General features: G+C 42.6%; 1 protein-coding gene across 5 annotated transcripts in view; it reads left to right on the plus strand.

The window, feature by feature from the left end:
• HDAC9 (histone deacetylase 9) overlaps window positions 1-21,760 on the plus strand; it is a 497,559-nt gene that overhangs the window by 207,285 nt on the left and 268,514 nt on the right. For 2 of the 5 annotated variants that reach the window (XM_080974605.1, XM_080974609.1), the window contains one exon: window positions 16,543-16,605. In XM_080974605.1, the coding sequence (XP_080830731.1) occupies window positions 16,543-16,605 (63 nt within the window). Of the gene's footprint in view, window positions 1-15,367; window positions 15,421-15,596; window positions 15,619-15,989; window positions 16,153-16,542; window positions 16,606-21,760 lie in introns of those variants that run through there. The other 3 variants (XM_080974606.1, XM_080974608.1, XM_080974607.1) reach the window with 3 other exon arrangements.

Raw genomic sequence — 21,760 nt, forward strand, 5'->3', positions numbered from 1 at the left:
CGGCCAAGGGGTGGCAAAGAAGGACCAGACATTCTTTATGTATGCAACAACAGCAGCAAGGATACTTCTCGCAAAACATTGGAAAACTCAAGATCTACCCACACTGGAAGAATGGCAGATACAACTGATAGACTACATGGAACTGGCTGAAATGACCGGCAGAATCCGTGACCTGGGAGAAGAGAGGATTGAGGAGGACTGGAAGAAATTTAAGAACTATTTACAAAAGTATTGTAATTTGAGTGAATGCTAAACAAGATGCTAGATCAAAATAACTGAGCACCACTAAATTTAGAAGTTTTTTAAGAAAATAAGTAAGACTGTGAAATTTAGCTCCTTTTGAGAATTATAAGATTATGAAACATAGAAGGGATATAAGAATTTAAATAAGATGATAAATTGCTGACAAAATGTTACAACGATGAAAATGGGAGCGGGGGATGTGAGGAAGTCCAAAGAAAATGTGAAAATATGTTAAGATCAATGTTACATTGTTTATTATGTTTATCTTTATTGTAAAATTTAATAAATTGCTTTAAAAAAAAAAAAATAAGAACACCTTAGTTTATGAAAAACTTGGATTAAGAACCTGGAAGCAGGTGTTTTGGTTTGTGAACTTTGCCTTGGAAGCAGAACATGTTTCGCTTCCTGTTGAGTGTGTTCCATTTGTAAATTGAGTCCCCCACTGCTATGGGAACGCACACCTTGGTTTAAGAACGCTTTAAGAATGGACTTCTGGAACGGATTAAGTTCGTAAACCAAGGTACCACTGTATCTGGCTTTTCAAGGTGGCTAAAAGCAATCAGAGATCAATACAGCGACTGAAAAGCCAAACAACGTTGCCCTTAACTATTTGATCACATTTTCCAAAGCCTTCCTAAAAAGCTGGGTTTTGATCATGAGCTGGAACACAGAAAAATATTGTACTAAATTGACTTTCCGGGATGTGAGTGGGTGTCTGTGGATGTATGACATTTCACTGCTGAGACACAGTGACCAAGGAGGCCCTATATATCATGAAGCCATCCATCAGACCTGAGGTGGTGGTGGGACATGGAGCAAAGTTGTTGGTATGTATGAGACAAGTGGTTCTTCAAGCTCTTTTCATTTCAAAAACTCAGGAGAGCAAGAGTCCATTTTGTTGTTGTTGTTTAGTCATTTAGTTGTGTCCGACTCTTCGTAACCCCATGGACCAGAGCACGCCAGGCACTTCTGTCTTCCACTGCCTCCTGCAGTTTGGTCAGACTCATGCTGGTAGCTTCGAAGACACTTGTCCAGCCATCTCGTCCTCTGTCGTCCCCTTCTCCTTGTGCCCTCCATCTTTCCCAACATCAGGGTCTTTTCCAGGTAATCTTCTCTTCTCATGAGGTGGCCAAAGTATTGGAGCCTCACCTTCAGGGTCCATTACTGCCTTAATATTCTTCTCAAGAACATCCAGTAGTGTCTTTTCCTTACTACTGAGTAACAACATCCAAATTGTTTTGTGGCACCTTGAAGGTGAATGTGATTAAGTGGACTCAAATCCACAAAAGCCTGTGGTATAATAAATGTGTTTAAGGTGATACAAGACTTTGTTGTTTTTGCTGCAAAAGGCTAAGATGGCTACTCTGAAAACTGTTAGAGGAAAGTTATGCTTTTAGTGAAAGACCCTCTCCACATTTGAACCCCCGCATTTCAAGATAAAGCCCTAACTGCAGAGAGGCTTCTATACAGATGCCCTTGCAGCGATGATACTATGAGCAGAATCATCTAAATATTTTCTGAGCAGCCATACAAATGCACTCAACAGAAACCAGAATTTTTTCATTTATCCTCATTTTTCATTTGTTTTTCATGTAAAGAAACCTATTAAAATAACTCCATAACTTGACTCACGCAGGCGAGCCTGTCATTAACAATCCTTCCTAAGCACTTGAAATCCATCCTTTGAAAATGCAGCCCTTGGTATACACAACAGTGTTTCTCTCTGTGATGAACTTTGTAAATATTTACTTTCAAATCCCCTCGGGTACTTTTCTGAGTACTTTCATACGCAATGGAACCGTCTCTACATTTAGTAACAGTAAACAATTGCATATACACATGAAAAGTTATCCTTTGACCTGTAAATGCAGATGTTCGTTTGCTTTCTAAGCAATTAACTAAAGCTCAAAATCCTACAGCTCTCTTTGGCCGAAATGAGAGAGTATCTTGTTTCTTTCCAATGATGTGCTAATAGAACATGGGAAGCTGGGGTCAGAGCAGTGGCCCCTCTAGTCTAGCTCAGAGTTGTCTATGCTCTCCATGGTTTCAGGCAGCAGACCTTTCCAAGCCTTACCTGTAGATGCCAGGAATTAAAGCTGGGTTCTGCTGCATGCAAACCATGGGCTGTGCTACTGATCTGTGGCTGCTACCTACCCAGAAAGTGTATAAAGGAGCCAGGAATGGCATGTGCCTAAGGGTGGCTATTCGGCTCACCAAATAATGTCCAGGTTACATTAGAAGGATGCCTTTGCATTAAATCATTTTAAATCCCCCCCCCCCCCATATATCTCTAAACAATTTTACTCTGTGCTTTATCTTCCTAAGGTTCAGGGTGGACAATAGAAGCCAAAGGATGTTGGTAGTGGTTATTATTATTTATTAATTTTATGTACTGCCCTTTATCTGATCATCACAGGGTGGTTTCTGGTATAAAAACACCAAAATACATAACATAATAACAAATGAAACAGTAACTCCCCCCCCCCAATATTTTAAAAGGCTATAGATTGTTTAATTAGCCAAGGGCATGGGAGAAGAGGAATGTTTTCGCTCGACACCTAAAGATATGTAATGAAGGCACTAGGCAACCTCCCCGGAGAGAGCATTTAATAATAATAATAATAATAATAATAAATTATTTATATCCCGCCCATCTGGCTGGGTTTCCACTCTGGGTGGCTACCAACAAAATATTCAAAACACAAGGTGGGGAGCCACCACAGGAAAGGCCTGCTAGCGACTCAGCTACATTAGTAAAGAAAAAGTGCTTTATATGCATTATAACACTGTGACACAACATGGCGCTGTGGAGTTCTGTCTTTTGCCAATGTGATTTCCCACTTTGAGGTTTACAACGCGTTTTTCTGAAACACTTTTTTTATGTGTCTCGATCCAGCCCAGGATAGTTATGATGAAGAGGGGAAACTATGTGAAACATTGGCTTTTCTCACTGCCTGTGTAGTGTCCAAAGGAAGAATTTTCCCTTCTTTCTCCCCTACTTCCATCCTAAGACATGTAAGTGTTGCATGTGGAACTTCCACATGTCTTCAAAGGGGAGATATGGAAGCTACTGCTTTGTGTACGCTCTGGATACGCACACCACCATTTTGGGCTACTCTGATGTATGATAAGCTACAACATTTATTTATCTTAACATGTGTACCTCACTTTTCTGAGATCAGTCATAGAGCAAAACACTGTTCTCCAGCATCATTAATATTGCAGACTCAAGCTAGATTGTGTTAAAATTCCCATATGTCAAAAAAGCAGTGCTTATATATAATGCTAAAAGCCATGGATTCATACTTATAGCTCTGACTACAATTATTACTGAAAGAGATAAGAAAATGGCTATAAAGGGACATGGCTTATAGGAAAAATCTGAAAGAAATATCTTGTTTTTGAACTTGAAATTGCATGTGACTCATTTTTATACAGAGAGGGATGTTTTTTGTTTGTTTGTTTTTGTTTTTGTCCCTAAAGTTGTCAACAGGGACCTTTTAAAGTCAGTTTGTACCAGGTGAAGGTATTTTAGCTACTAGGCAACTGCAAATCCAGGCTAAATTTTGAATATAATAATCATTCCTTGGAGGGGAACATAACTTCAGAGCTCATTTTCACAGTGATATAATAAGGACATAATTTTTCCTTGGGGATCAAGCAAGTTTGACGTAAATGTTTATTCCTACTCAGTTGTGTTGTGCATTGATTTTTTAATTCCTTGTTTATTAAGTGTAGCATTTCCTTTAATTTGAAATTTGGCTTAATCACAAATAATTGTATGTGTCACAGAAGGGTGCCAGGCTGTGAACAGGTCTCCTTTAGCAGTTTTAGTATCAGTGCTAATGGTCTCAGACTTGATGCCAGAATTACTTGAAGGCACTTAGGCAGTGATGCTGGGGGTATATGAAGCACAAAAACTGCTGACCCTTTTGGTCTTCAAACTCTGTGATTTCTGCCCCCAACACAATTGTTAAAACCCGTGCTATCAAGCAAATTTCATTTCATCTTTTGTTTGCGGGGTTTTTTTTTGTAATTGCATTCATTTTTTACCTTTGTTTTGCCATTCATTTCAAAGGAGCCCTATCCTGTCTTCTGTTGGCTGCAACTTCAGTGTTTTCCATCCAAATGGTGTGGGATTTGGAAACTTTGCACCCCTCCCTCAGGCAGATTGGACAAAGATGAATGTGAAAAACTAACACCAATGACCCTCCCCACAATTTTTCACAATCGCTTTTATTTTTACATTTAGCTTTAAGTTAAAATAAATAATGGCACATTCATTTCCTCTTTCATTTGCTTTTAAAAGAAATTTACACTAGTGAGTCTTCCCTAACAGCAAGCATTGCCTCCTTTGCCAGGAATTAGAGGATGTAGCAGTTTCCTGTACTTCAGAACAGTAATATTAATAAACTCCATGCCAATTAAAAAGTAACTATTTTTGTATGTACCTCACTCTTTCTATCCTAGCCAACACGTCCCCACAATCACATGGCCAAGAAAGGGGTATTTATTGTTGTTGTTGTTGTTGTTGTTGTTGTTGTTGTTATTTGGCCCTAGAGGTTTTCTGCAGCACAAAAGCTTTGAAGTTGCAATTTAAACTGCCGTGGCTGGGAAAGTATGACTGTTCTGATAACACATTTCCTAAAAATGTTGGTTCTAGACACTATAAAAGGCAGAATACCTGGCTAGAGAAATCAGCCCATTCCTATGCAATGCATTTTCAAATGCTCTATATCTTTATCAGTCATTCCAGTTCATATTACCTAGCTTTGCCCACCTTTTAAAATCTAGACAGTATAATAAAAGAAAGAATTTCATTGTTGTTGTTGGTAGCAGACTTCCTAGATTTGCGTTCAGCTCAGGGAATTGCTGTCTGCACTGGCTTCCAGTTTGCAGAATTATGGCCCCCCAGAGCTTTTAAGGTTGTGCCATTTAGAAGAGCCTTACAAGGTGTTCTTCCACAAAGGGTTAGCTAGAGTGAAACACTTCAGATATGTATATTTATGATGGGACAGTTTTATGAGAGGCATGGCATCATACATGTCTCCTGAAACAGGGATGCTTATTTCTACTCAACAGCTGTCCCATGCTAAGCTCTAGTGCTTGCAAATAAAGTAAGTTTTTAATAAATAAGTAAAGAAAAGAAAAAAGGAAAATAAAGGGTTGTAAAACAAAAACGAAACAAAAACCCTGAAATATAAGATTTTATTTATTGCATGCATATACTGCCCATCTATCAAAGTCGTAAGATTAGCATTGCTCTTCTGTCAGCAGGAGGTGAGTCTTTTCCAAATAAAATTGTTAGAATAGTTAAGGGAGGAGGACTGAGCAATGTATCAGCACAAGATTTGTCATTTTTGAATGAACAGAGTATTCTGCCTCCAAGTGGCCAAAAATAATGTCCCTGAAATTTTTACAGCCCGGAGAAGATAGTGCCATGGATCCATTGTGCCCCTCGAATTCGGTTACCAGAGGTATATTGCTCTTTAAACATAGACACTACTATCAGTTAATTATGTCAACGTGTGGCCAACAAGCTGGATCCTACTTGATTTTTTTTTTGGAATCTCAGCTGTGTTTTAAAGTCATACCTTGTGTTTGCAAAATCTAAATTTGACAATACGATGTTGTACACATAGTTGCAATAATTTCCACATTCAGGGTACCTACAAACTTAAGGATCAAAAAATTACTTTTAGAGCACCTCCCTGCCCCCCACCCCAAAAGTGTCGACATGCAGAAGGCCGGGAGGCCAGCTGGCAAGCCCCAGCTGGGCCGTTTCCTTCCAGCCGTCCCTCTGCGAAGACCATCAGCCTCTGCTCTGACATAAATCAGCAACCCGGGCTTCAGAGCCAGGGCACACTATCAGCGGAGCGAATTGCACACACAGAATAGGCATGAGGCTTGTGGAAGCATACTACAACTACAGATTTATTAATCATAAATCAGGACAAAGAAACATGTCGTCTCTCTCTCTCTCTCTCTCTCTCTCTCGTCTTCTCAGAGAGAATGGGAAAAAGCAAAAGCTATACACACAGCAGAAGTTCCCAGCAAGCTGTGCTGGAATGTAAACAGACATGTGACATGCAACAGTTCCACACATCTGCTCCTTAAGGTGGAATAGAAATCTCAACAAAGTTGTTGTCAGAGCTATAAGTATGAATCCATGCCTTTGGGCTTTCTGTACCTTATCCATTAAAGTGAACAATGAAAAGGAAACCACAATGAGATTGCATGAGTAGAAGGAACTAGCACTTCCTCTCTCCTGCGCACCCCCAAACCCTCTCTACAGGGTTGGGGCTCATGAACTGCAGGAGTGGGAATTTGCACCAAAGCAGGTGGAGACATCTCATGCAAAGTGTCTCTGATAGACATTGGAGGGTTTCCCCTTCCTCCATCAGCCCCCCCACAGGCTGTTCTGGAAGACACCTTGACCCTCCACAGAGGTTATGGGGGGAAAGGGAAGGATAGAAATAACCAATAGATGCTGTTTAAATCAGGTTTAGTTTACTGCTGAGCACCACAATAACAAAGCCCTTAGAGGTGTAGTTTGCATAGATCTGGGACAGGAGGGTTCATTCGCTAAAATAATCATGAACAGTGCCATATCTTCTCAGGAGCAAGGAAATGACAGGCTGCATGCCGTCTCAATCCCACTCACTTGGGAGTAGGCCCCACTGAATTCAATAGGACTTACTTCTGAGTAGACACGGTTAGAATTTCACTGTTAGACGTGAGTGCATTTTGTCGGATCGTGCCCTTTGATGTTTACTATGCCTGCCTTTAAAATTGTGTGCATAGACAAATATGTGCAAAGCAAAACATTGTGAACCCACGATGTTCATTCGTGAGTGTTTGCTAGTAATAAAAGAAGCTATTCTACACTGCTAATACATTGGTTTTGCTGAAAAGTTCCATGAGCAATGAATTCCTGCCGTGACACTATTACAATAAAATTTGCCTTCAGAGGCTTCATTAGCACTTGAAGCAGCAATAAGCTGTGCACCAGCTCTGCATAATAGACCTCTTTATTGTGGTAGATTTAGAAGGAAACTAACAATTACCTTGTCAGCTCTTGTCTCCAGGTGGCACAATAAAACACTTGGATCTTGTAGCTTTACTATTCAGGGATATTTATTTATAACCCCTTTCACAAAAGAATTAATATTTATTTCTATCCTCACATATAAATATATTTTCAGCCTGTCTAACTTGCCCTGTGGAATGAGTTTTATTGCAGTTTTGAAACTAGCTTATAGTTGAGCTATATATATATATATATATATATATATATATATATATATATATTCCTATGAGTTACATAGAAGCAATCTGCATTTTCAGAATACAAGTCCTGCTACAGAGAATGATGGGAAATAGAGAAATAAAAATGCTGGGTTTGGGAGTGGGGCAGTGAGCAGCAGTGGCCTATTAATTCCCTACTATACGACCCCCTGTGCAAGCACAGCAGCAACTTTGTGCCCAGTATTCCCAGTATTCCCATTTCTAGAGGACTATCAGTAGTGTCCAGCTTTTATCACAGGTGAAGGAGGGCAGTGAAGTTGTGTCAAAGTGTGGATTTAGGTAAGATGGAACAAAGCATTCCAGGAGAGTAGGAGACCCCCTTAAAATGTGTTCTGCATTTTATAGCTTATGCCAGGTAGGACAATCACTGACTCAGAGGTTGCTCACCTTTGAGGGCCAATGGGCACATCTGGAATGTTGAGAAAGTATTGTGGACACAGAAAGGGGCAAGGCCTAACAAAATAGCTTCAGGGTGTGTTTGTTCAATAGCACGAAATGGCTGCCACATATGAAAGAGCAGAAAGAGAGACAGGAACACGTGCAGTTATGCCCCTCATCACTCATGTCACTAGAAAGAAAGGGACCTATATCAGCCACCACCCTGTTCGTTCACAAGAGAAGTGATAAAGACTTTAGGACCAGGTTCAGACAATTTAAAGAAACACCTTCATCTGTATGAGCCTGCCCCAAAACCTTCCTTCTGCAGTCCTGCTTTGGGCCCATCAGAAATGGGGTAGGTAGATAGCCGAGACACAGCCTTTTCAGGTGTGGTGTCCCAAGATCTGGAAGTGACTCTCAGGCTTCCCTGCCTGGCTACATCAGTGCTCACTTTCGGTGGTGCAGCAAATGCCGTTTTATTTTAGGGAGTTTTTTGGAGCCCCCACCCCACAAAAGTCCTCCCTTCTGTTGTGAGGTTGTCATACCACATCCCATTTTTGTAAATAGATAATTATCCAGTTTTCAAAACTGCAAGTGCCAACATTTGGACTTGCTGATGTGCCCCTCTAGCCATCATATTTTACAATGTATGATCAATTGTGGCAAAAAACACTTGACTCCCTTCCCAAGTAGCTAAAGTTGTAGAGTTCAAGTTTCAGTCTGCAGTGGGCTTTCTATAACCTTGGAACCTTGGCATTTTCTTTAAATCAGACGAGGAGGAAATTGCAGCACTATTTATCACATGTGGAAAGGAAAACATTTGGAGAGATTCCTGAGATGCGATGTAATGCTTCTTGCCAGCGTTCTTCTCCACATCCTGAGCAGCATGCCTGTAGAGCTCAGCACGGGAGTAGCTGGAGCTGAAAGCAATAATATGCTAGGTGTTGCGTGCATACCTCTTCCATGATGCCACAGTGCTCATCTTTTTATATAACCTACCAATTTCTTGATTTTTTTTTTCCTTCTTCAGTGAACTGGCTTGGCCACAGTGCGCCTATAAGCATTAACCACTGCATATCCAGCTGGCTACGTGGGCCTCACACGTTTATTGTTGTTGCATTAGCTATAAATGCAGGGTGAGCTATAGGACCCAGGCTGTTAAATTCTGGGCAAAGACTGATTCAGTTCAGAGTTGTTATGTTTTCTTGTTGCTGGAGCGTGTGGGAAATGGCAAGCTCTTTTGTTGGTCCATAAAGAGCATTACTCCAATCAATGAGAGAATCAAGCACAAAATCATGAATAAGCAAGGAGAAAACAGTTCCCAGAAACTTGACCACAACTCTAAAAAGCCCAGAGAAATTAACTGTGTCTCATCTGAGCTAGGAAGGAAGCATCCAATGTGGCCAAGCAATGGCGGAGCCAAGAGGCCTCTCAGATGGCACCCTGATCTGTTATTTCTCACAGTGGGGTGGGAGGCCCAAGGAAGAAGCAACGTTTGCTATTTGTTTGCACTTCAGTAGAGCATAAGAAGGGTCCGGCTGGATCAGGCCAGTGGCCCATCTAGCCCAACATCCCGTTCTCACAGTGACCAACCAGAGGCCTTGTGGGAAACTAGCAAGCAGGACAGTAATATTCTCCTTCTGCAATATTCAGAAGCTTACTGCATCCAAATGTGGAGGCAAGAACAACCGTGTCTGAGTTGCCATACTAACTTGAGTAACTAACTAACCATGCTCCAGTTAGTTAGTTAGTTCAGGAATGAGGAAACTGAAGCGCTTGTTGCTGGACTCCAATTCCCCATCATCTTTGACCATTGGCCACACAGAGGCTCATGAGAGTTGAAGTCCCAACGAAATCTGGAAGGCCACAGCTCCTCCACATCCTTGAGCTAGCATGTAAGTTGTTCAACGGGACTAATCTTGAGGAGGAGGAGAAGCAGTTTCTTTGTGTTCAAAGCCACCTCAACCTAATTGTCACTGCTAGGAAATCAGCCTGCTAGGAAAAGCAGGATTCCATAACCAGAGGGAGTATAGCTGCATTGTATTGTATGACAGCCATCTTCAAATATCACATGGAAGATGGAGCAAGCTTGTTTTCTCCTGCTCTGGAGCACACAACCCAAACCAATGGATGCAACTTATAAAAAAGGAGATTCCAGCTAAATGTCAGGAAGAACTTTCTAACAATAAGAGCTCTCTGATGGTGGAACAGGCTCCCATGAGAGGTGGCGGACTCTCCTTCATTGGAAGTTTTTGGGCAGAGTTTGGATAGCCGTCTGTCATAGATGCTTTAGTTGAGATTCCTGCATTGCAAAGGGTTGGACTAGATGACCCTCAGGGTCCCTTCCAACTCTACAATTCTATCATCGCTGCTCCTACTAGGGAGGGGCATATTTGCCCATTTTGGTTTATTTTTTATTTATTGAATTTATATACTGCCCTATATTCAGAGGTCTCAGGCAGTTTCTTTCAGTTTCTCATTTTTCTCAATCCTAAATTCAGTTTTCCACATTTCCACAGCAATTTCTGTGTTGTTGTTGTTTTAAAAAAACAACCCTCGTGCAAATATGGCTACATTTCTCTGAATTAACACATATTGCCTAATATACGTATTTTTGCAAACAATGGTTTTCTGTATGTTATTTTCACAAATACACACTTTTTGTGCACATTTTTGTCTACTATATGCATTTCTGTACATGTTGGTTGGTTGAAGAACTGCATCACAAAATTCAGAGAAGGGCAGATTTCAAAGGATATCCAGTACGTGGTGGAGCTGTAGCACTCACCAGACCTCCCTCTGCCTACATTTCTGCTGCATCATGGGACAGAGAGGGGGAGTGGTGCGAATGTGCCAAGAGGAGTGCCAGATTGGCTCCACTGTCGTGTTTGCAGTGTGCTGACCTCACCACTGCCTTTCCCTCCTCCTTTTCTGTACCAGCATGTAGCAGTGATGCTGCTGAAAGGAGGTCAGGTGAGCGGCACAATCCCACCACGCCATCGGCTAATGGGGACAGCTCTTCCTTGGTTTGTGTGTTGATACAAAAAACTATGAATAAGGTAGCTTCTCTTGCAAAGAGATAGGTATGTCCTCTGGGACCTTTCCTGTCCCCACACTGCTGTCAAACTCGTTGTGTGCATTCCTGCACTTCACCTGTTAGGGAAAAAAGTGCAAGGTAGCTTTGCTCGCCACTCCAACTCTGTACTGTTCTATTATTTTTGCACCATGTTATTTTCCCTTGCAGAGCAAATGAATCATGCAAACTAGCCACAAATTCCCCAAAGATAAAAATACCTTGAAGTATTTCAGTGTGAAAAGGGGAGGTATTAACAGCAGGTTAGTAATTATCCTAGCAGGTCAAATGATGCAGAAAATCTCACACGCTCAAATATCCTTAGGAGACACAGCTAGTCTCAGAGCTGTTTAAGACTGTCTTTCCCCCACACCTCTCTCCCCAATCCTCTAATTCAGGTTTGATTACTCTAGTCTGCCATGACAAGGTTATTGAATGATTTGTAATTTCAGTTGCTTACATGTCTTATATTTCTTATACAGAGCAGGCTACAATTTAGGCTTAGTTAAATAACTCCATGATAAGCTGAAAGGTGAGATGAATTGCCTAAAGCTACCCAATAAGCTTCATGGATGAGCGGAGGTTTGAAAGTTACTTGAAAGTCAAAGTCTGGTGAAAAATAATCTTACAGAAATCAGTGTTGAGACAATATGTTGTGTTCATGAATAAGCATGTATAAAATGTTACTGAAAACTTTTCAGTATCAGATACACAGTTTGCTAGCTTATCAAGTATGCAGCAAATCTGGAAAACAAATCATGAGGCCAATAATTTTTTTAGAGGATAGTCATCCAGTTCTATGCTCTAGAATTTGTGGTTCAATTTAACATTCAGTTCCCACCTGCAGGCATGTATACCTCATTTGGAGCAGGCCACTGCTACCTGACTGTGCCTTGAAAAGGATGAGAGCTGAGTAAAGCTGAGAGATTGGTACCAACTTGAGCTGCCATCTGAAGGCTCACACCCCAAGATGCCAGACCTGCCCCATTTTTCTGGTTCTTGGGAAGGGTTTGTTAGCTTGCTAATAGTTTAAAGTTGGCTGCCAAAGGACAGTAGCATCTAACATGGGGTACAACGATGTTTTTAGGCCCATGGACACAACCTAAATTTGTGAGCAAGTGCTATGGGCATCACACTTTCCATTTACTTCTCTCCCCTCTCCCCCACCCCACAGATCAGCCCTCACCACAGAGAGAGACACACAGAGAACCCACAAATAAACATTTTCTTTCCCAGGAGTTCTGGGATCCAGTAGAATTAATCCAAGGGTTGAAAATGACATAGAGCTGAAATAAGTGGGAAAGAGTGTCACTTTTCCAGCTTCCTTCCTCAGGTCTATGTACTTTTCAAGGGAGAAAAGGGTAAGCACCCTCACTATTTACAGATCCTCCAAAAGCGTCCCTATTTTCATCGGAGACGTCCCTATTTTCATTGGAGAAATGTTAGAGGGTATGCACTTATGGCCTAGGGACTTAAAGACCCAGTGAGCACCAGGGAAAGACCTCAAGAGTGCTCTTGCACTCATGGGCACCACATTAATGACATTTGGCAGTTAGAGGGTAACAGAGTAGCATAACCTGGTTTTGGAAGTAACAATGAGTTTTGAAACAGTGCTGCCTCTATTTTGGGTTGATTGTTAGTTACCTGAACCTTTTGTCATGGTGGGAGACAGCAATTAAGGAAAATAAATAAAGCTAGCATTCCCTTTGCTAGTTTACCTTCATTTCCTGCAAATCCAAATGCACAGCCCATTGAGAAGATCTTCTGAATAGGTTCCACTTAAATTAATGGGTGCAGCACAAAGACACTCCTAGATTTTCATTTCTGTCAGTGGGGGGTATAGATAAGCTCCTGCTGAATTGTTCCTGCTATGGATAGTCATGCTCTGTAATTTTCCTGTGTTTCACATTAGAATATAGAGATGAGGTGCCACTCACACCCAGTGAGAGGACACAGTGACATTTTAGATTGTCTTGACGTCACTAGAAAGAATGATCCATACAGTTTGGTCACTTTGCTTTGCTTCATATTGATTTGTGAGCAACCACACATGAGAAGAAACTAGTAAACAAGAGAGCTTTATTTATTCAAGTCTGCCCCACTAATTTTTGTTAAATAATGGTGATTTCAGGCAATATTTAAAAAGGGTTGGTTTAAGATGAATTTGTGGAGAGTGATTACAAGTCTCTCGCATTTTGACCAGGTATTCTTTTCTACATTATTTGCAACACATTGTAGGATTGAAAAACGCACTAGTGAAAAACCCACCCATGTACCAAAAGGCATAACTATGGATATTGTTAAATCAGGCACCTACCATGTAAGCAGGGCTACAGTTCCCTATATTGTGCTTAGGATAGCTGCCTTCATGCACCTACAATTTCCCCTGGTCTTTCAGCCCTAGTCCTCTTCCTTTGCTGTCCATTCAGCAGTGGTGCTGGGTTTTGCTCATGTTTTCACCCATAATTACTTCATTCTTGATTCTCTCTCACTCTCTCTTTGATATTATTATGGATATTATTATTGCTTGTAATTTGTTTGGAAGAAACAAATTATGAAAACTGATTTGCACATAATGCTATGCCGACACGTAGTTTGTTCTTTCCCACCATGGGAAAGGGGAGAAGCAGAGCAGACATGATTTGAACAGCATGCACATGCTGCCCATTTGTAGTAAACCATGGTTTGCTTCCGTTCTGTGCATACAAGGCCATTATCTCATTACATCCAATATATGGAAAGCTACATGGTGAATTTATTTGTCTTTCATTGGCTGGCTCCTTTGCTAAGTGAGGCACCATTGGCCCTCTTCGTGTAAAGCATTATTGTGCCACTATAAACAGCCATAGCTTCCCCCCAAAGCATCCTGGGAGCTGTATTTTGCTAAGGGTGCTGAAAATTGCTTAGCAGACCCCAATTCCCCTCACAGAGCTGCAATTCCTGCAGTGGCTTAATCAATCCCTCTTCCTAAGGAATGATGACTGTTCAAAGTGGTATGATACTGCTTTAAATGTGTAGTGTAGATGAGGCCTGAGTCTACGATAGGAATGGGAGACTCTCCAGATGATATTGCAATTAGCTCTCATTCACTCCAACCAGGAGGCCTGGTGGTCAGGGAATTGTAGCCCAACAACATATGGAGAAACCATCCATCGTGGACTGAGTTTGGGAACTGTTGCCTGGCAACTTGAAACTGGCATCAAAGGGAAGTCTGCTTCCATTATGGCTGAGGAGGATCCAAGAACTCACCCCACTCCTTGGCCTCAGAGGAGTCTTTTGTGAGAGATGCTGTCTGGTATGCTGCCACAAAGAACAAAGACAAGAGCCTGAATAATCCTGGTTCCGTATAGACACGCTGTGTAATATATTTTTTTGGTTGTCATTCCCTTCCCAGAATTGAGTAGGGTTTTGTTTTGAGGACCTTGCGTAAGCTACTTTGAGAAGCTCTCGGAGCTATAAAGCAGGAAAGAAATACTGTACGCCAGATAAATGAACAAAGTACTGAATGATACATTTGTGACCATTCTTGAGTGTGTATGCAGCAAACTGGAATACAATTGTTTGACATGAGGAAAGGGCTGTGGAGAGCAAGAGATACGGGAACCGTGGCTTTCCTCTCGATGCTCAGTTGGCACCATTGAATGCAGGCTGGACTGCACCCAGCTTTATCCAAATGTGTAGGCAGGTGCACAAAAAATGTAAGCAGGGAACCACGTCCTTTCTAAGTATAAGCAGATGCCAAAGCAAAAAAGCATATTGTCACACACATATCATTCAGAATGAAGGCAATGAGACTTGGAGTAATGCACGTGACAACAACACACTTGCTTTTGTTATCTGCTGCTTCACATTTGCTTAGAGATGGTCTCGTATCCCCACTTGGCTTCTGTGCCTCTCCCTGCAGTGTAAACCATGAGTAGCTCTGAAAGACAGGACGAGGCGTGCCAGTGTGTATACCTTTAAACATTGCTATGCGACTCTGGAAGCAGCTATTTTAAGACAACACTTCCTTTTATATTTAGAGCGCTCTGCAGTATAAATTGTTTAGCACTTCCCTCCTCTCAGATGGAGGGTATTGTAGCTTGCAGTGCTTAACACGCTGTGCTGCAGCTGAAAACTGACATTAACGGGAACAATCTATTCAGAAATAAAGTACAATTCCTTGTTGGATGTGCTTTCCCTTCCCCGGGGAGTGGGGCGCGGCAGGGTGGGTGGGTGCGATGGCTTTCAGCTGGCTTATTGTCTTTATTTTTTCGCTTCTTTCTTTGTTGTCAGTTGCCTGTACATCCTGCAACTGAGCGGCGAGATAGTAAGGCTCCAGCCAACTCTCTGCAACACAGCCAGAGAGGCAGGCAACAAAAATAGGTTTGCTACGCGTGGGAGAAGCAGAAACCACATTATGAGCAGAAGCTTCCACGGTATTATTTTAGACCCAGCACGGACCTGTTCCCCTTTTGCTCTCTTGTCAAAAGATGACACATGGTCCACTCAAAAGGAGCGAGGGCATCAAAATACAATCGAAACGCAGGTCTCTCTCCATCACACATAAACACGCAGGGAGGCACAGCAACCTAAACGCATAATACAGACAGAGGCAGGTTTGGCATTAGGACAAAGTAATCGCTTTGGAGGGGATCGCGCTGGAGACCTGCAGCTTTTTTTGCTTTTTTTTAAAGACAGGGACTGGCCAGCTGGGTGAGCTGAGGTATTTTTAAATGCATTCATGCAGGCTCCAATCATCTGGCCATGCTTGACCTATTTTTGGCTCAGGCCAGCCATTGTTCTATTTCTGTTGCCTGTGGGCCAGGCTGTTGTTGATCCGTATGCAAATGAGCTCTCACAAGCTCCGGCCAACTTTGCACAGAGAGAGAGAGGCAGGCAGGCAGGCAGGCAGGCAATCAAAGAGGAGGAGGAGGAGGAGGAGGAGGAGGAGGAGGAAGAGGACCCAGAGACAGAATCTCTTGCCAGGGTTGGGAGTAATTGAAACTTAAACCCCTAGGGAGTCAAGTCCCTAGAAACTGTGCTTGCTTGTTTTTGTTTTTAAGTGGTTTTATTTCTCTCACTCGACTCCCAAGAATAACCTGAGGGAGAAATATATCCCTCCTCCACCTGCTCTTGGCTTCCAGAGCACAGCTAACACAACTAGAGAGGTGCATAATAATCAAGAGTTTTATTTTCTTTTTTAAAAATAATAATACCTGTGTATCATTGTGCCTTAAGCTTCTGCGGCAGAGTAAATGGTTTTTAAACTGGATTGCTGTCATTGTTGATGCTTAAGAAAACCCTGTGTATAGAAATATTTCATTTATATGTATACATATGCACATGTTGGTAATTTAGTGCCATTTAGTATTGTTTTTGGTTCGGGTTTTTTTAATTAAAAAACCCCCCACTCATCCTGGGGAGGAGGAAGCAGGAGCAGAAGGGGTCGTTTCCAACGCCTCTGAACGGTTGATGATGAATCTTTCATGTAGCAGAAGTGCAGTCTGATTGGAATATGCTGCAGACAATTTACGAGAGTGAATCGTGTTTTTCCTCAGATGGAGTTTCGGGACGTGACCAGCTCTTGGCTCAGCAAAGAATGCACAGCATGATCAGCTCAGGTAAGAAGCTCTTTGCTGACTCAGCTTCTCGATCTGATAAATAGTTGCATATGTGTGTGTGCATATATGTGTGTGTGCATATATACCCACATACACAGAACCTGTCAAGAATTTGAGTTCTACATCTGCATCTTTCGTTTATATCCAGCTCCTTGTTCAGCTAAGAGCTCTGCCACAGTATTACTTCTGAGATATTCCTCTGTTGGTTTCGTGGCTTGTGTTTTCTTGCCCCTCTGAGGAATGCTAGTTTCCAAGTAAAATAAAGTAATTTTCTTTTCTTTTGCATTTTCCTGTCTTGCTTACAGTGGGCTTGAGGGGTGGTTGTATTATGAAGCATTTTTGTTTGGAAGTAAGCCTGCACTCCTAACCACAGTAAGATAGCCATCTGAACCAGTGAGGCTTAGGGTTGTGGTAGCTGTTTGCAATCCTAAAAATTGATTTCCCATACAGGCTCAGACCTCTACTGCAGTTGCTAGGACTACTCAGGTTTTCTCAGCATTTTTTGGTTTTTTTGGGGGGGGGGAGTGGAATTTACCAGTGGACAACAGCTAAGAATTGGAAGATGTAACTCATCCTATCTGGTGCAAACAGGCTTAAAGCTGTCTTCTGTAATATTATCTCTGAAATCACAGACACTGAAAGATTTCTACTAGCATGCTTTTCTGATTCCCTAGTGGTGCCTTGTAAGCTTAGTTCTAAAGTGCATCTGTTTGTACCAGATTTGTAGTTCCTTTCCATGGTTTGAAACATATTTGGGAACATTGAAGTGAAAGTTAGATGCGATGAGTCGCTGAAAGTATCTAGTGAACAGGTGTTTTAAAGATGCAGTTACCAAATTGTTGAAACTACCCCCCTCTCCAGGTTTAGAAGCTCTCCTGGCTTCTGTAACCACCTGTTTGCAATGCATGGTATGTGAAATTCACAGAAGCTGATGAGGCCATAGGAAAAGTATTATTGTTTTTGGACACACATTTTAATAAATTGAGAAATACATAAATGCTCCCGAATACAAAACACAGTACTTGCTTGGCACTGTGTGGTGCTACCGTGGTACACTACTCATTCTTAAATCACAATGAATTTTTTGGTTTCCATGCTATAACTGCTTTCATTCATTTTAAATTGTGTAAGGCTTGCTCATCTGAAATGTCTGATCAGTTGCATAATCTTATTCAAGCCTTCAAGTGGCTGCAACCATAATTAATGGAGAGGAAACAAATGTTTGGTTGACAGCCTGCCCATTACAATGTCCATACTCCCAGGGCACCTGTTGATCTCTATGGGATTTTATGATATAGGATATGTGATAATCTGTTGCCCTTCCTGTTTTATAAGTAAAACTAAGCATAGCGATGGAATCTCATGGGTATGCTCAGCTGGGCAGTTTGAACAAGAACTGTAGGAAGCATGCTGTAGTGAGAACCCTGAAAAGCCTACACTTTTATTTCCTAATTACTCGCACCTTGTTTTTGTAGGTTCAAATTATGGTTTGTGCCATGTGCATCTGGTACCCTTTTCTGTACCTTTAACTAATGCATAGCAGGTAGAAACCAGTAGCTGAAGCTTTATCCATCACTGCACCCCCATGCTAGGGAGAGGTTATACCTGTTGGTTTCTGCCGGTTGGGCTTCTGTTGAAACACCAGGACCTTTCCCCATGTGAAGGTGAGCACAATGCAGTGCATGCCCCCCTTGGCCCCACAATTGTTGCTGTGTATTATGTAGATTCAAAGGCACACCTGGATTGCTGAGGGTGCAGGTTCGCTGGGTGCACAGCTGCCCATCTCCTCTTCAAAGGTTGTGGTGAGAATTGTTGCGCGGATAGTAATTCATAGCAAAAAGAGGGGAGTGCCTGTCATTGCAGAGTGGCATAGTGTCTGCTTTGCATGCAGGAAGTGCCAGGTTCAATCCCTGACATCTCTGGGTAGGGCTGGGGAAGACTTCTGCCTGGAACCAGGAAAAGCTGCTGCCTGTCCGTGTAAACAGTACTGAGCTTGATGTGCCAGTGCGCCGACAGTATAGGGAGCAATGTTTCTATATTTAATTGGGGACGGGGTGAGTTGGCATTTCGAAAACTAAATTGGGTACACAGGCATTTTGGGACCCTGCGGGACTTATGGACTTGTTGGTGTGTCTTGGTTTATCATAGGCTAAGAAAAATGAGGAAAGTTGGACAGAGTTCTCCCTTAGGGACGAGGAAAGTCTCAACATTAAGACTGCACTCCTATACCCACAGGGGCGCCAGCTCCTTGGGGCCCCAGTCTTTTGGGGGTGGGGGCTGCCCCCATGTCCAAACAGTGCAGAGGCAGAGCGCAGAGCTGGGCACAGAGTGGCTATAGTGGTCAGCTCCCCCTGCTCCTGCCACGGAGGGGAAGGAGTGTTGAAGCAGCCTCCCACTGGTGGCAGTGCCAGGAGGAGGTGGAGTAGAAGCCATTGAAGCTGTGCAGCTGCTAGGTTTGGCTCTACCTCTGGCTTCTCCCGACATTGTGGATGGTACGTTCCCCGTCCCCCATCGCCCTCACAAACTGGCGCCTCTGTATACCCACTTACCTGAGAGCAAGTCCTACTGAACACTGTGGAACTTGCTCCTGAGCAGACATGATTAGGATTACACTGCTGGGCTCCTATACCAAACAGATGTATGGAAAAGGGACTTTAGGCAGGTGTAGCTTTTCAAACTCCTGCGGGCCTGTGACACGAGGATCAGCATCTGCCAAAATCATCTCTTCTTTACAACAGTTAAAGTTGCATGATCCCTAAATGTTTGACCAGTGCTCTTCTACATATCGTCATCTGTTGAAATGGCTTGACAGGATAATAAAGTTTCTTGGTCTTTATAGCCGGCCCTTCTCTCCCTCTTGCAAGAAATCTTTTAAGGGTGTGTCCATTGTGGGGTTAGAATCATAGAATCGTCATATTGTAGAGTTGGAAGGGACCCTGACGATTACCTAGTCCAACCATCTGCAATGCAGAAAGATTTCACCCAACGTGGGGCTCAGACCCACAACCCTGAAATTAAGTGTCTCATGCTCTACAGACTGAACTGTCCTCAAGGTCTTTGCATCCACTTGAATAGTGCTTTTTTTAAGAGTACTTATGTCAGTTGGAGGGGAAAGGAGAGTTAGGAAGGGCCATAGCTCTGTGGTAGAACAACTGGTTCAATCCCTGGCATCTCCAGGTAGAGCTAGACTAAAACCCCTGAAGAGCTACTGCCAGTCTGTGTTGACACTAGATAGACCTGAAGGGGAAACATGTCAACAGACCAGGAGGGCCTAAGAAAGAGAGGTCCTGATGGGCAAGCAGCGGTGGAGCTGGCACAGCAGGGATTTCAGGAAGGTAGATCTGGTGAAGTAAAGGGGACCAAACAGCAAGGAGGCACTAAGGAAGCAGTGGCGTGAAAACAAGAAGGCCGCCGGCAAGAAGAACATGAACCTGAGTAGGTCCCAGGGTATTCTTACTATTGGCGACTGCTATCAATTCTGCTTACACAGCTGATCAAGAACCTTCAGCCCTCATCTGGGGGAGGTCGGGGCAGGAGAAAGCATGTAGAGAAGGTTGCCTGGCAACTGCCAAAATGCTTGCCTGCTGTTTCTGGGTAACCGCATGCTTTCTGCTTTCCCTGTCTGTCCTGGAAGAGACCCAGGCAGACATGGCGCTGAGGGCTCCAGTCTGCTCAGTGTAGAGCTCATGGATTGGGTATGTGCATCCCATCTGGTCACAAGGAATTTCAAGGGACTTGGCATATTGCCTGTGCTTTTTTGACCACAGGTGCCAGCCGTTAGATCCCGCTTTTAAAAAAAATGTTGTGAGCAATCTAATGGATTTTTTCATGTAACACTGACTTAAAATTCCGCATGCTCCTTTACGTTCACTATGTACAGTTTGAATACCTGGACAAGAAAGCATTGGAGCGAATCCTTTTTCCCTGACCCTGATTGTGTGAGTCTCTGGATAACAATATCAGGGCCCCACAGCAGTTCCTCTCACTTTATCTCCATGGTGACTTCCTGCCTGCCAGGCTGCTTTAAGACTTAAGTCATCCGAACCAGGCCAGTGAAAAGTTGGCAGCTTTGGTGGTGAATCCATCAACCATCAAATGCTAGGATTTACTTGGTTCATCTTGTTTACCTTACGCGATGATTATACGTGCACTTGGTTCAAAACTAAGTTCCGTTGAAATTGATGAGCCTTGCTTCTGTATGGATGTATGTTCAAAAAAATGAGCTGGTTTTCTCTTTCACATGAATGGCTGTGCACTGCACTCTTTGGTGGACGATACAATTGCTTACATTGCTCTGTAGCTTGTCATGTACTAAGGATGTGGGAAGGGACCACAGCACAGTGGTGGCGCAGATGATTTGCAGGTAAAAAGCCCCAGGTTCCATCTCTGCCCTCTCTAGGTATGGCTGAGGAAATCCCTCAAACCCTGGAGAGCCGCTATTCAGTGTAGACAGTCCTGAGCTAGATGGACTAGCATAAGGAAGGTTCACTCCTGTGCATTAATTGTGGTGGATAAACAGTTCCTTTAGGCAGAAAACACAACACCACCTACCATCAACCATGAAAAACAATTAGGAATTTGCACAAATGAAGCGCATACTAAATGGGTTCTGTTTCAGTCACAAAGCCTTAAATAAATTGTACAAGCATTCCTCAGCTCAGACGACTCAATCTTAAAAAATAAAACGGAATGGGTTGGCACTGGATACACATTCACAAACTAAACTGTCACAGGAGTTTCTGAGGCTACGAGGCTCGTGAAATATTGCTGTCATTTGAAGCAGCAGTTCTAGAATTCCCTTAATTACTGCTTCCTCCATTTGCCTCCCTCTCTGTCTGCAGCGCCTATTATGAATGGGATGAACCGGAGAGGTAGCAATCAGAAATCAGGTTATGAATAAGGCATTCTAGAAGGGTGCTAAATAAAGGCACCTGCATGTTACTGTGTGATAATAATGGCACGACCATTATTATTTTGTTTTTTTAAAAAATCAGGTGGTAAAGTTCTTCAGTAAAAAGAAAAGAAAAGCTAGAGAGTAACAGTTTCCAACACCCACTAGCTCAAGGATCAGAAAATGAATTTCCACCAAGATAGAGAGAGATACTAGTTTCTTTTTTAAATGTTTATTTCAAAAAGCTGCTGTGATGCGCCCAGT

Source organism: Podarcis pityusensis (genome assembly GCF_964106645.2).
Source record: "Podarcis pityusensis genome assembly, chromosome: 12".
Classification (NCBI taxonomy): Eukaryota; Metazoa; Chordata; class Lepidosauria; order Squamata; family Lacertidae; genus Podarcis; species Podarcis pityusensis.